At 37.0% G+C, this 14,882-nt stretch overlaps 1 protein-coding gene across 13 annotated transcripts in view; it reads left to right on the top strand.

The window, feature by feature from the left end:
- CSNK1G1 (casein kinase 1 gamma 1) overlaps positions 1-14,882 on the top strand; it is a 198,186-nt gene that overhangs the window by 112,385 nt on the left and 70,919 nt on the right. For all 13 annotated transcript variants that reach the window (XR_009355420.1, XR_009355418.1, XR_009355419.1 and 10 more), the window contains 2 exons: positions 601-641; positions 6,079-6,148. Coding sequence is in view for 10 of the 13 variants with exons in the window: in XM_059180777.1 (XP_059036760.1) it covers positions 601-641; positions 6,079-6,148 (111 nt within the window). In the remaining 3 variants the exon portion in view is untranslated. The remainder of the gene's footprint in view (positions 1-600; positions 642-6,078; positions 6,149-14,882) is intronic.

The raw sequence follows: 14,882 nt of genomic DNA, 5'->3' as shown, positions 1-14,882 counted from the left end.
TTGAGACGTCTAAGTGTTGTCCAGGTGGAGAGCTGTTTTCTGCTCATAAAGAGCTAGAGTTCTGGTGAAGAATCACAGCAGCTTTGAAAATCATCTACTGAGATGAGTCTTCCAAAAGGAGGATGGGCAGTAATTGGTTTTATTTAACACTGTCCTTTTTGCCAACGTGACACTAAATACCGTGACAAATAATATATAATCTCCATTTGTTAGTGAGTTTTAAAAATTGAGGGGTTTGTGTTTATTGTGCCAAAAGTTAAAAATGTGTGTTTTTAACAGTCTGGCGTTTCTTGGTTTGCTTCATAGTTTACTAGTTGGGAAATAATAAATAACAAAATGTGTATATGAGAGAGAAAAGAAATTTGTTTTCTTCTTTTTAAGTTCTCATGCCTAACTTAAATTTCCAAATCCTCGAGTGGTTTCTAGTCTTGTCTTACTGGGTCTCATTATCTCTGTTTAGCTTTTTGCTTATAAATCATGTTTCATATATGTGAGTAGCATTGGGAATGTGACCTTTCTCATGACCCTGTAAGCTAAGATTTTGCTTTGCATTTCCCAAAATAAATGTCACTAAGACATATTCATTCTATTTTCCCCTAGGTAAAAATCTCTACACCAATGAATATGTAGCTATCAAACTGGTGAGTAAAATTTGTATTTGTGGTAATTATGTTTTGGTGCTCTTACCCTCACATATTTTTTTACAGGGAATAGTTGTAAGTATTCACAAAAATATTAATTTTTTCTCCTTTGCATATGTTCCCACATAGTCACTTTCCTTCAACCATATATAGTATTACAGTGATGAATCACTATATACCGTGTAATGCTGTGTAGTTAGATGTTGCCAACTATAGTTTCAGTAGCAATGAATCAAAAAATAGTTATTAAAAAAGAGCTGGAAGAAAGACACTGGAAGATTTGTAATTTCTGTGAATTTTGTAACTTTCACAGTGCTATTTTAAAAGATAAAATCACTGGAAATTTTCATTTCCTTTTGCATGGTTGTGACTAATTCATTTTTAAAATGTAAGGTACTTATTAATATACTTAGTAGTAGAGAACCAAATCTGATCATCAAATCATAGCCTTAAAAACTGTCAAATGTGAAAATCTTGTATTCATATTTGGAACAAAAAGTTGACTTGGTTTTGTCAATACTAATCTTGTAAATAAGTAAAGTGGTCATTAAAGATAACATCCTGTTTTAAAAAATATGTTATTTTTGAGGAAGGGTAATTTTAGAAGAAAATTCTGTATCTTATATTTAAGGTCAAACAAAATCATTTCTAGTCATATGTGATGTCAGATGACTAGTTTCTATGATACTGTGTAAATGTTTGTCTTCCTAGTAAGTTTCCCAGGATTTACAGGCAGTTTGGGGCTTTATTAGTTGGAAGACAGAGGAGTTAATGATTGAAGGAAGTATGGTGTGATAATTGTGATAATGCTGTTCTTTTCTCACAAATTGCACTTAACCACATCCACACCTGCTCTGTGTGTTGATTGAGCTTCTCAGTTTATAGAAAAATCAGAGTTGTCTTTTGAAGACAATTATCAGACAGTTACCAGATCGGTTTCTCTACAAAGACATGGACAGGAAGCAGGGCTTAGAGCAGGTAGCTGCTAGGGAACCAAGTGTTTTCTTATGTTTGTTGACTTGGAACTCTTGTTGGAGAAAGGGGAGCAGGAAGATAGGTAATACATGTAACAATGCAGGCCAAATATTTTCTCAGATTGAATATCAAAGGAGTAACCATATTTTTTATTTATAGGAATTTGGTTCTGTAAAAGTGTTCCCTAGTTCATCTGTTCTTTTGTTTTTGTTTTTAATTTTTCTGTTTTACTGCTTCAGTAAGTTGGACTAGTAACAGGAGGAAGCAGTTCCTGAAACACTTTAAAATACTGTCTCAATGCTATATATCTTTCTTAGTTTCCCTTTATTTATCAAGACTTCTCTAGAGGCTTTTTGTTAGGGACAGTCTTTTCTATTTAGATTTCTTCTTCCAAGTTCATACTAGTTAATCTCATTAGATAAGTTTATTACAAATTGTTCTCATGATGAATTACTGCATTTCACTTGTAGTTTATTAAACTTTATTCTACTTTGTATGGGCAAGAGGGAAAGCTAAAAATAGACTTCATATCATCTAGTGTGGTGCTCATTTCTCTTTCAAATAAATCTTTTTATAGGATAACAATCTTGCCTATGGGCCTTCTCTCTTGCTGTTGGGCTGTGTTCTCCATGGGCGATATGAGGGCAGTAATTGAGCTCTTTTCATTGTAACAGCAAAATTTGCCTTAAGCATTATAGTCCTACAAGGTAGCCGTCTGTTGTTGGTTTAGGATTTCAGGCAGACATGTGTGTTCCAGAATAACCGTGATTCTGGCAAGTAGCCAGCCCTCTGTGGAAATGTAATCAGCATCTGGCACAGAAATATAAGGAAGCCCTGCTGGTACTGTTTTCTTTCTACTTTGTTTGGATCTTCACTGTGGGCTTTTGTTTCTAAGATTTCTAGGAACCTTTTAAAAAAATCATATACAACATAAAATAGTATAATGAGCCCTTCCTTTACCCCATCACTGAGATTTCTCGGGTTCTTTTTAACAGAAGTTTTCTAACAGCTGTTAAAAAAGAAAAAAAATTCTCTCCATGCTCTAATCTTGCCACCTTCCACAAGACGTAGATTGAGTGTTTATAATGTACTTTTTTTATAGTGCTTCCAGAAGAGCACCTTGAAGCTCTAATTGTCTGAGCAGGCTTCAGCTGTATGCTAAAGGGGTTGGCCAAAGGGTATAAGTCCTTTCATCTGTGATAAAGAGCTCCTCATGTCTGAATATATGTGACATCTATGTCCACTTTCAGCCTTGCAACTCTAAAGAACTTTTGTGTTTTTTAATCTGTTAGCTTAGTTACCCCCCATCAGATCGAGTATTTCCGATCAAGATATCCACAGTGAAGTTTTAGAGTATTGTGTTTGAAGAAGGCTTTTTCATTCATTGCTCCTTGTGGTTTGTCAGAATCCCAAAGACTTTCTCCAGGAACAAACCTCCAGAAAGTTCAATCTCTGGTTCCATATTAATTTGTTGTCCCGTTTCTGTTTGGATCCTTGTGAATTATTAGGGATTTTTCTGAAGGACAAATTTCACAACTGGCTGCTTTACTGGTGCTACAGTAGAAGATCTAAAGCCAAATGGAGACTCTCAACAGTGATCCTTCTCTGTTTGACGACATAAATGAATAAAGAAGTGACTTTACAGTGTAATTAGTCTTATGTACTTTTTCTTTTGACTACAAGAATCTTGAGAAGCTTGAAGTTCAACTCTGATGATTGCTGATTTTATAATCAAAGAAGGATATGAGTTCTTTCATGGAGCTCACTAGGGATATGAACTATTTCAGCCTTCCCAGAAGCAAAGGGATAGACTAGATAACTTCAAGGAAATTTCTGAATTCTGTGATTTATGGATTCTATATCTTAAGAAAAATGTAGAAAACAAGTGGGTTCAGGAAGAGCCTTCAAAGATGATCAAAGAACTGAAAAATAGGACCAGTGAGGAAAGGGATTGAAATTACTTTGCCCAAATAAAGAAAGTCTAAGAAATGATTGAGTAGTTTTGTTATTTGAAGATAGTAGTTATAGTATTCACTGGTTATTGAGGAGCTATTTCATTTTTGTCAGGGACAGAAAAGAAGTTTCAGTTGTGGAGATTTAAGCTACATATAAAGACCTTTGAAATCATGAAATGTTTTTAACATCAGGATGAATTATCAAGGGAAACTATGGGATCTCCTTTTGAGCTGGTCTTAAAAAAAGGACAAGTAACCATTCACTGGAGAAAGGACAGTTTTTTGCACAAATATTGTTAGGAAAACCCGATATCCACATGCATTGAAGCTGAACCCTTACCTTACATCAGATATAAAAAAGTAATTCAAAATGGATCAAAGATCTAAATATAAGAACCAAAACTATAAATCTCTTAGAAGAAAATTTAGGGGAAAAGCTTCATGACATTGGATTTGGCGGTGATTTTTTAGATGACACAAAAAGCACAAGGAAGGAAGGAGATTGATTGGACTTTGTAAAAATTAACTTTTTTGTATTAAAGGACTCTGAATACAGTGAGAAGGCAACCCATGGAATAGGAGAGAAAATTTAAAAATCATGTATCTGTTAGAATTTTATCTAGAATTTTCCATTTTAACCCATTTTTAAGTGTGTTGCTCTGTGGCATTAAGTACATTCACACTGGTATGCAACCATTGCCACCATCCTTCCCTAGAACTTTTTCATCTTCCTCAGCTGAAATTCTGTATTAAACACTGACTGTCCATCTCCTCCCTCATAGCCTCTGGCAACCACCATTTAACTTTCTGTCTCTATAAATTTGACTACTCTAGGTACCTCTTATTAGTGAATCATGTAGTATTTGACCTTTTGTGTCTGGCTTTGTTTGCTTAGCATAATGTCTTCAGGGTTCATCCATGTTGTAGTATGTATCCAGATGTCTTTCATTTTCATGGCTGAATAATATTGTGTGGGTACACGTACATGTGCTTGCGTGTAACAAAATGTAATCACAGTTTGTTTCTTCGAGTGTTGCTGGATACTTGGGTCACTTCCACCTTTTGATTATTGTAAATAATGTTGCTATGAACATGGGCATATAAATATCAGTTTGAGTCCCTGCTTTCAGTTTTTTCAGGTATGTATGCAAAAGTAGAATTGCTGGATCATATGGTAATTCTTTGTTTAATTTTTGGAGGAACTTCCATATTGTTTTCCATAATAGCTGTACCATTTCACATCCCCACCAGCAATGCACAGGAGTCCAGTTTCTCTACATCCTCATGAACACTTATTTTCTATGGTTTTGATAATAGCTATCCTATTGGGTATGTAGATCTACTTTCCAGGGTAATGTTTGATTTTCTTGTTAACTAGTTGCCCAGTGTACTGTCAGTTCAGAACAGTTAACCAGCTAGTTCTTAAAGTTCAATGTAGAGCAAAATGGTAGTTTGGCTGTTTTATCCCCAGGGTCTTAAAAACACTATTTTTGCAAACTTGAACATCATATTGATTAAGGGTACATATTTTATTTTACTTTTTTTAAGATACATATTTTAATCACATTTACAATCTTTAATTTTCTTGAGTGTAAATATACATGTGCATATAATGTTCCTCCAGGATTATTCATAATAATGAAAACTGAAAACAGTCAAAACATCCAAAAGTTTTCATATATGTGTACACACACAACACACACATACAGGGAAATACTACAGCCATTAAAATTTATATAAAGCTTTACTCAGTTGGTAGGGCATATGACTCTTGGTCTCAAGGTCATGAGTTCAGGCCCTACCTTGGGCATGGAGCCTATTTTAAAAAAAAATATATATATATATGTATATATATATATATATATATGAAGCTATTTACTGCCATAGGAAGATGTCATCATTATGTTGTTGAATTTAAAGACATAGAAGAAAAATATAGTATCTCATTCATTTTAAATATATTTCCAAGTCTGTATTATATCTAAATATACGTGTAAATATTTAGAAGGACATTCACCAAATGTTAATAGTGCTTTTCTTTAAAATGATAGGATCCCAGATTACTTTTAGTCTCTTCCTAATTTTTGTGTATTTGGAATTTTTTTCTGAGCATGTATTATTTTTCTAAAAAAATAATACTCTTTATCACCCCAAATTCATAATAAAACAGGCAGGGAATACATGCTCATCTTTAATTAAAAGGTTTGGCATCGGTTTCCTAGGAGAATACATTTCAGGAGAATATTTCATGGTGAGGGAGCTATCCTTGAATGATGTCTCACACAGAATATTTGTACTTAAATATCCGTGAAGGAATTGTATGTACTTCAGCTTCATCTTCCCCTAGCTGTGCTTTCAAAGAGAAATTGTGGTAAGAAAATGCTATCATATATGAATATCATCTCTAAAATATTAAGTGGTCTTAGCCCTGGTTTACTTTGAAAACCTAGGAATGGAAAAATTTTATTTGTCTACATCTGATCACAATTTCTCTTCTTGGGTTTCAGGAACCAATAAAATCACGTGCTCCACAGCTTCATTTAGAGTACAGGTTTTATAAACAGCTCGGCAGTGCAGGTAAGTCAAGTCTGTTTTCTCCATGTGCTTAGTTAGCATATAGCTTAGCTGAAAGCCCAGAAGTTTGCAGATTTTCTTGTCCAGTTGGCCTTTTTTTTACCAGACTGTATATCTCCCCTGTTTGCTGAGTAGGTAAATAAACATAGTTAACTCAAGCTACTTATTCTCTGGCTCCTTGAAGGGACAGGTGATTGGGGATCTGTGCCATGAGCATGCCCACAAATCAGCCTTTGAATGCTTTCACCCACCTGAAATACACATTGTATGAGGTATTGATTTTTGGTAGTTTCCTTCTCTTTTCATTTCTTTATACTAAAAGAAAGGAAGAGGGTTTGGTAACTTGCAAGCAGTATTTTATCGTACTGAGACTATATATCTGTTTTAAAGATAACTACTAAATAACTACTAAAATACACATTCGAAATACCATAACACTGTCATTTTATCCATTGTTCTCTTAATTTGGAAGATCTATCTTATGCTATTGTATTAATCTGTGACCTTTGAAGATTTTTTAATTAGATTTGTAATTTTTAAAAATATACCTGTTTTTTACCTAAAAGCTCTAATTTCTGAAATATCTTACTGGCTTCGAGAAAAATATCTTGACTATGTAAATGTTACCAACCCTAAAGAGGTTATATCTATAGGATACCTCTTGCAAAAGACAAAATTGTTCAGCACTAGTTTCATTGTTTGACAGTGTCAACATTCCTTTACTGTATGCCTACTTCAGTCTGACAGTTTTATATGATTGAAACATGTTTTTATTTCAAGTACCACTATTGGAAGTACTGCTGAAGGAATTTGAATTTCTCTTCCTAGATTATGTAGAATTATTTAAGAACCAAGTGGTCTTATATCCTGGCTATGGCAGTAATCAGCCATAATCATGACCCAGTAGGGCCAAGATGGACATCTGTCTTTCATTGAACCTGAATGGGCTCTTGATTACAATAGCCTCTCAGCATATATTTGTTTATTGATTATATCCTTCAATATGGAATGTTCCAGGCATAGGATTTAAGATAAGATTTAAGATTGAACCTGAGTTCACAGAGCATTTGTGTAACTTGAGTCTTGTCTTGCCAGAACTAAACTTTTAAAGTTCACTGTTATGTTGTTCCTGTTTTTGTAAATTTCAGGGTGACAATTATCATAGCTCATTTTTAATTAAATATGTTTATACATGTTTCACAAATCTAAGGCTCAAGTAAAAACATTCTAGATCCAGCCCACCTTAGAAGTTTGAGGGGGCCTGTGGAAGGTGACCAGGCCAGTCTGTAGGATTTCCTCTGTAAGCCCTTCCCAGTATACCCATCCAATAGGCCAATCTTCCCTTTTCAATATGTAGTGAAAAATTTCATGAACCTGTTATGTAGGAATAGCATCTGTGCTCTTCCTGAATACAGGAGAATATTGCAGATTCTTAAGTTTTGACATTGTTCATGCACTGGAAAGGATTAAATAGAGAGAGGATTGGAGGAAAGGGGACTTCAAAAAAATTGCCTTTCACTTAAGGCAGCAAGCAACCTCTGAGACTAGAGGGGTTAGCAAGAGCGCTGTTTGAGTGGTCAGGCCAATTATTGGCCATCATTGATCTCCCTCCCAACACTTCTGGCAATCTTCTCAAAGTCACAAAGCCTTCTAGGTCTTACGTGAAGTTCAGTCCTGATTCCTGACTCCTTTCTGCTTTTTGAGATTAACTGCTCTTAAAAGTAGCTGTGGTGGATATCATCTTTTTAATATTCTTGCCTGCAGCTAACAAGGTAGCCAGAAGCTTTTCTAAGATAGGAAGAGCTTCAAAATCTGTTACAATTTCTACCAAGTGTAAGAAATTCTCCTAGGGTTTTCTTAACAAATGATCATCCATCTCTGCTTGATTACTACTAACTGTAGAGTTTACCCCTCTTCTAGATAGTTCAGTATTAGAAAACCCAGGCCATTAGAAGTGCTTCATATGAGGCCAAAATTTGCCTTTATTTCCATGCAGCACAGTTCAGCTCTCTTGTATCAGCTCAGAGGCATTATAGTTGGTATATGCTGCCCCCTTCACTACTCACCCCAAGTCCTCTTTCAAGCCAAATGTCTTTAGTTCCTTCAGTCTTTCTGTATATATGTTTTATAGATGCTTCACTATCACCACTGTCTAGCATGAATATATACTCTCTCACTCACTTTCTTTCCTTCCCTCTCTCCCTCCTTCCCTCTCCTAGTTTTGTTATGAATGACCCTCATAAAATAGCACCACTAACTCTTGAGTATGGAGATAGTGGCATTATTATCTTCCTTGGTCTGGACACAATATTGCTCTTAATTTAGATTAGCTATCTTAACAACCATTTCACTGGTTGACTTTTATGCTTTTTACAGTGTTTTACTCTGCTGAAACCTTTACATCTTTTTCGTGTAAGTTGCCATCAACCCAGACTTTCTGCATTTTGTGGTTATGTAATTGATTTTGAGCACCTAAACATCTTAAAGGCCATACTAGGATTTTTTCAATCCTGATTCTGTTCCTGGTGATCCTGTATTGAACGTTCTTTAACTGTGATTACATATTCCACCCCCCAGCCCTGCAGTGAGACCATAAGTTCTGGAGAACAAGGCTTGTATCCTCTGCTTCCTTGTGTATCAAGTTTATCTCAAGGCCCGACATAGTTCATTCACATGATAGGCAGCTAGGAAGTATTTTGGTGAAAGAAAAAAAGTTAGGAAGATTTGATAAGCATGGCTTTTTAGATTTTTGCCAAGTTATTAATAAAAATATTTCTGGGGATGGCCGAAAAAGGAAATTTATTTTGAAAGTAAATCATTTGACAAGAAAGTAGACAAGTTTTCACCATGTCTTATTATAAATGTGAGCATGAATATCCAGTCCTTACAAGCGAACATTTCTCTCCCTATTTTTCTAGAGTGAGTTCCAGCTGCAAATGTGACTCATCAGTAGTTAATATTTAAACAGCCAGAGCTTATATGCCACTCTCTTCAGAACCAAGTGATGTGGCATTGTAAATAAACAACCTTTCATGTTGCAGACAATGACCAAAATAATGTAATCATTTTTACTCACTAGCTTTTGTCTGTCATTATTCATCACAGGCCAGTGATTTGTAAAATATTTGGGTATCACGACAAAGAATACTTTTAAAAGCCCAGGATGACTTAGATTTATTCAAGGAATTAATAAGTGCTTATAAAATGAATGCAGGGTACCCGGGTGGCGCAGTTGGTTAAGTGTCCCACTCTTGGTTTCAGCTCAGGTCGTGATCCTTGAGGTCCTGGGATCAAGCCCGCTGTTTGGCTCTGTGCTCAGCACGGGGACTGCTTGGGTTTCTCTCTCCTCCCTCTGCTTCTCACCCCACCCTACCAGCGCTCACTCACTCTGTCTCTCAAATAAATAAATCTTTAAAAAAAAAGGATGAAGTTTTTTGAGAGGAATAGTGCTTATGAATTTAAAGAATTCTGACCAGGGTGTGAGACTTTAAATTCCTGAAATAGGAACTTTTGTGTTGGCTTGAGAGTATGACCATTTCTTCCTTAAGTATGCAGGTCTTAATTATTACCTTAGGTTTTTGATCCCCATATTGCCCTGACCGTATGATATGGAAATTCATATCAGTTCCCTATCTATGGGAAGATAGAATGGTAGCACTGGATGATTGTGAACATGGTTTAAGTTGGAACTCTTCCTGATTGTCCATTCTTTTCCTTGTCTAATCTCTGACACCTTCCATTCCATTCCATTCTGTCTCTTGTGGACAGTCATACTTCACGCTTTGTTTGCTGATTGTAGCTTTGCCATCAAGAAATTTCAAGGCCTGATTGTTACTATGACAGTTGATATCTCCAAAATAATCAGGGAAGAAAGTAAAGAGGGCATTGAGGGCCCTGAAAATGAGAATGATGATTCTGATCTTTGTTATAGCTCTCAATTTTTCTTTTTTCATTCACCACAGAAACTAAATTATAAAATATTAAAGGATATTTTGAAAGGAAGTGGTGAAAGATCCATGCTCTTATCACCCTAACTGAACTACATTTCATTTGAGTATCTCTTCTTTTCATATGCAGACATATTTCATAGTTAATCTTAGTTCCATGTAACTACATCTTCTCTCACTTAGCATTATAGCATTTGTCATGATGCTGTAGTCTTCATGTTTCTGATCGTTGCATAATAGCCCATCAACCTCACAGGCTATAATGTAGGCACCAATTTTAATGGTCTGTCAGATATTTAGATTGTTTTTATTTGAGGAAATCATTTCCCCTATTGATTTCTGATATCCCAGTATTGTAACTCAAAACTCGTTTTTGTTCTTCCATTTACCCCCATATGATCATGATTTTCAAGGGTTTAAAGAGCTAGTATGTGGTAGGTTAGGTTGTTTCCAAATGACTTAAAACAAAAATTACTGAAAAAAACTATAAGGATATATTCTGGCTTTATATAACAATTAGAACAGAATGAAAATAATTTAAATGTCATCAGTATAGATCTGGATAAATAAATGATGATATATTTATACTGGGGAATTAGCTATTAAAAATAATGTAGAGGGGCAACTGGGTGGCTCAGTCATTTGAGCATCTGTCTGCCTTTGGCTCGGGTCATGATGCCAGGCTCCTGGGATGGAGCCCCACATCAGGATCCCTGCTTAGCAGGGAGTCTGCTTCTCTGTCTCCTTCTGCCTCTCTCCCAGCTTGTACTCTCTCTCTCTCTCAAGTAAATAAATAAAATCTTGGGTTTTTTTTAAGATTTTATTTATTTATTTGACAGAGAGAGATCACAAGTAGATGGAGAGACAGGCAGAGAGAGAGAGAGAGAGAGAAGCAGGTTCCCTGCTGAGCAGAGAGCCCGATGCAGGACTCCATCCCAGGACCCTGCGATCATGACCTGAGCTGAAGGCAGCAGCTTAACCCACTGAGCAACCCAGGCACCCAATAAATAAAATCTTATAAAAACAAATAAATAGGGCGCCTGGGTGGCTCAGTGGGTTAAGCCACTGCCTTCGGATCAGGTCATGATCTCAAGGTCCTAGGATCGAGTCCCGCATCGGGCTCTCTGCTCAGCAGGGAACCTGCTTCTCTCTCTCTCTCTCTCTTTCTCTCTCTCTCTGCCTACTTGTGGTCTCTGTCAAATAAATAAGTAAAATCTTTAAAAAAAAATAAAATAAAAACAAATAAATAAGGGGCGCCTGGGTGGCTCAGTAGGCTAAGCTGCTGCCTTCGGCTTCATGATCTCAGGGTCCTGGGATTGAGTCCTGCATCAGGCTCTGCTAGGCAGGGAGCCTGCTTCTCTTTCTCTCTCTCTGCCTGCCTCTCTGTCTACTTGTCTCTGTCAAATAAATAAATAAAATCTTTTAAATAAATAAATAAATAAGGGGACGCCTGGATGGCTCAGTTGGTTAAGCAGCTGCCTTTGGTTCAGGTCATGATCGCAGCGTCGTGGGATCGAGTCCCACATTGGGCTCCTTGCTCGGCAGGGAGCCTGCTTCTTCCTCTGACTCTGCCTGCCACTCTGTCTGCCTGTGCTCGCTCTCTCTCTGACAAATAAATAAAATCTTTAAAAAAATAAAAATAAAAATAAATAAATAGGGACGCCTGAGAGGGTCAGACAGTTCAATGTCTGCCTTCGGCTCAGGTCATGATCCCAGGGTTCTGGGATCGAGTCCCACATCAGACTCCTTCCTCGGTGGGGAGCCTGCTTCTTTCTCTCCCTCTGTCTGTCGCTCTGCATGCTTGTGCTCTCTCTGTCAAATAAATAAATAAAATCTCAAATAAATAAAATAATAAAAAGAGGGTAGGATCCTATGTATTGATATGGAAAGATGCCCCAATATGTTTTTTAAGTGAAAAGGTTTGCAAAACAGTATATTGTCATATTTATATAGTGTAAGAAATACATATATAATACAGGTATGTCCACAGGAGCGTAGAAAATATCTGATTGGATATACAAAAATAATGATTATCTTTGAAGAGTATGCTTAGAAATGGGAAGTGGTGCCACTTTTAAGTTTTTAGATTAATCCTTTAGTATTTTTGTATTTTTCTTTTGCCCTAATCATGTACATTATTATTACTATTATGATTATTATTACTATTATAACAACTAGTTTCTTAAAAGACTACAGCAGTGGATTTATGGTCTCCCTTCTTCCTCTTATATTGCCAAGCAACCTGTTTATGTCCCCATTTATCCTGAGCCATGTGTTCACAGTTTCAGGCATAAGTTCAACTAGTGATAAAGTGCTACAATATCTTGTTTCCTTTCTTTCCAAACACCTTCTTGTAGGAAGAAAAACAAATTATGAACTGGAATAAGCTGTCTTACACAGTAGGATTTCCTGTCTTTTAGGGGAAGGACAGTATTCAGGCAGCAGTTGAAGGGTTCTGCATTCTGGAGGTTGTGAGGGAGATTTGTGCATGGGGTAGAAAGTTAGAATACATGACTTTTTTTTTTTTTTAATATTTTATTTATTTATTTGACAGACAGAGATCACAAGTAGGCAGAGAGGCAGGCAGAGAGGCAGGCAGAGAGAGAGGAGGAAACAGGCTTCCTGCTGAGCAGAGAGCCCGATGCGGGGCTCGATCCCAGGACCCTGGGATCATGACCTGAGCTGAAAGCAGAGGCTTTAACCCACTGAGCCACCCAGGCGCCCCAGAATACATGACTTTTTAAAGAACTATTTGAACTCTAAGATTGAATACAAAATTTTTAAAAAACCACATGTTACTTTACGAGAAACATCCTGGTACAGATATTTTATACTTGGTATCTTCATCAGCTTCAGAAGACATAAAATTATTTGTTTAAGTTAATTACATTGTAAATTAACCCTGGCAAAGTGGATTCCCAATGACCAAGTGAATCAAAATGGGAATTTAGTCTAGTGTTTTCACATAATTGGATCACTGTGGGTGGGGAAGATTTTTCTTTGCGCATTGTTGTTGAACTCATTGCATCTGAGGTTGCTGGAGAATTTCCAAAGTTTTTAGAAAGAAAAACAGTATTTTTTTTTTTTTAAAGATTTTATTTATTTATTTGACAGACAGAGATCACAAGCAGGCAGAGAGGCAGGCAGAGAGAGAGGAGGAAGCAGGCTCCCTGCCGAGCAGAGAGCCCGATGTGGGACTTGATCCCAGGACCCTGAGATCATGACCTGAGCCGAAGGAAGTGGCTTAACCCACTGAGCCACCCAGGCGCCCCGAAAAACAGTATTTTTAAAATGTGAAGCTGCAACTATATGTAAGGACTATGAAAAAGTACTCTTTTCCTCACTGTTGGAAAATGCTTTCTTCAGTTTTGTCTAATTTTTGTTTCACTCCTTCTTAAATCACTGTGTTCTGATTTTTCAAAGCACAAAGGGGTTTGGCATTGAGCACAGTTGTGCTTTTCTTTTCATATGTAGTTTCTATGGATTGTTTGGAATATATAAGAAAAGGAGTAAGGGTTTAAAGAACTACTCTGGATTCCCTGGAACTTGCTTGCCCTCCTAGTTGCTTTAGCATTTGTTTGGTACAATGGGCCAGCATCAAAGAGAGAAGAGCAGGATTTAATCATGGTAATTAAAAGCTGTAAGCTTTGCAGTCAGCAAGTGAATGTAACCATCTTTCTTACTTTCTTTCCATTTTTTTTTTTTTTTTGTTATTCATCAGTGTTGTGTTAATTGTGTTACAGTCACTATGGGTAAGTCCCAAACTCATTTTCCTGTTTGAGGGATTGTTCCCTGCGCTCTCAGGGTCATTTTACTTAGGAAAGTATATATATATCATCAATTTTAAAATTCCCCAGCCCACTAATCCTTTATCCATTACACCTCCCACTTTTGCTGGTATCCTAACACAAAGGAATAGGACTTGGTGGATGACAGGTTTGAGGCAGAGATGGCCAAAACCAGAGGCCTAATTAGAAGGCCTAAACGTGAGAGAGGGGACAGTATGAGCCTGAAGGTTCATAGCTCCGTATGGACTGGCCACATGGTAAAAAGGCCTAGTATATGTTTGGTAAATAAATAAAAGATGAGTAAACCAGAACCAAGCATGGCAGCTGAAGTGACAGGAGAGGAAGGGAGGGAGAGGAAATATGCATAAGCAAGGGCAGAAATAAATGAAAGAGGATGGGGGGGGGGGGAGGAATAGGCAAAGGGCAAGAAAATGGGACTTAGATAAAGAAATAAGAATATAAGTAGATAAAATACGGTGGAGGCCTCTGATGTAGCCAGAAGGAAGCATAAAGTTGCCTTTTCCTAACTGTTCTCAGAGTTAACAGTTTCTTGGGAACAGTGGTTTTGAATAATATCTTTGGCCTTTTTAGTAAAAGTACTAGAGAAGGTTATGGTAAATTCTTGCCGGTTCACTTGGCATTTGGAAAGGCCTCACTGTAATACAGACCAACACTACAATGATTTTTTGCTTCTGGAGCCTTCTTAATTGTATTGAGAGATCCTAAAGGTGGTGGAGGAATTCCTCTTGCTCTGGTTAAACACTTAATTCCACCTCTTTTTTTTTTTTTTTCTTTAAAGATTATTTATTTATCTATTTGACAGAGATCACTAGCAGGCAGAGAGAGAAGAGGAAGCAGGCTCCGCGCCGAGCAGAGAGCCCGATGCGGGGCTCGATCCCAGGACCCTGGGATCATGACCTGAGCAGAAGGCAGATGCTTAACCCTCTGAGCCACCGAGGCACCCCCTTAATTCCACTTCTAACCAGCAACTTGCCTGGGTAA

The sequence above is a fragment of the Mustela lutreola genome, chromosome 7 (assembly GCF_030435805.1).
Source record: "Mustela lutreola isolate mMusLut2 chromosome 7, mMusLut2.pri, whole genome shotgun sequence".
In the NCBI taxonomy this organism is placed as follows: domain Eukaryota; kingdom Metazoa; phylum Chordata; class Mammalia; order Carnivora; family Mustelidae; genus Mustela; species Mustela lutreola.
This window is presented reverse-complemented; position numbering and strand designations above follow the sequence as displayed.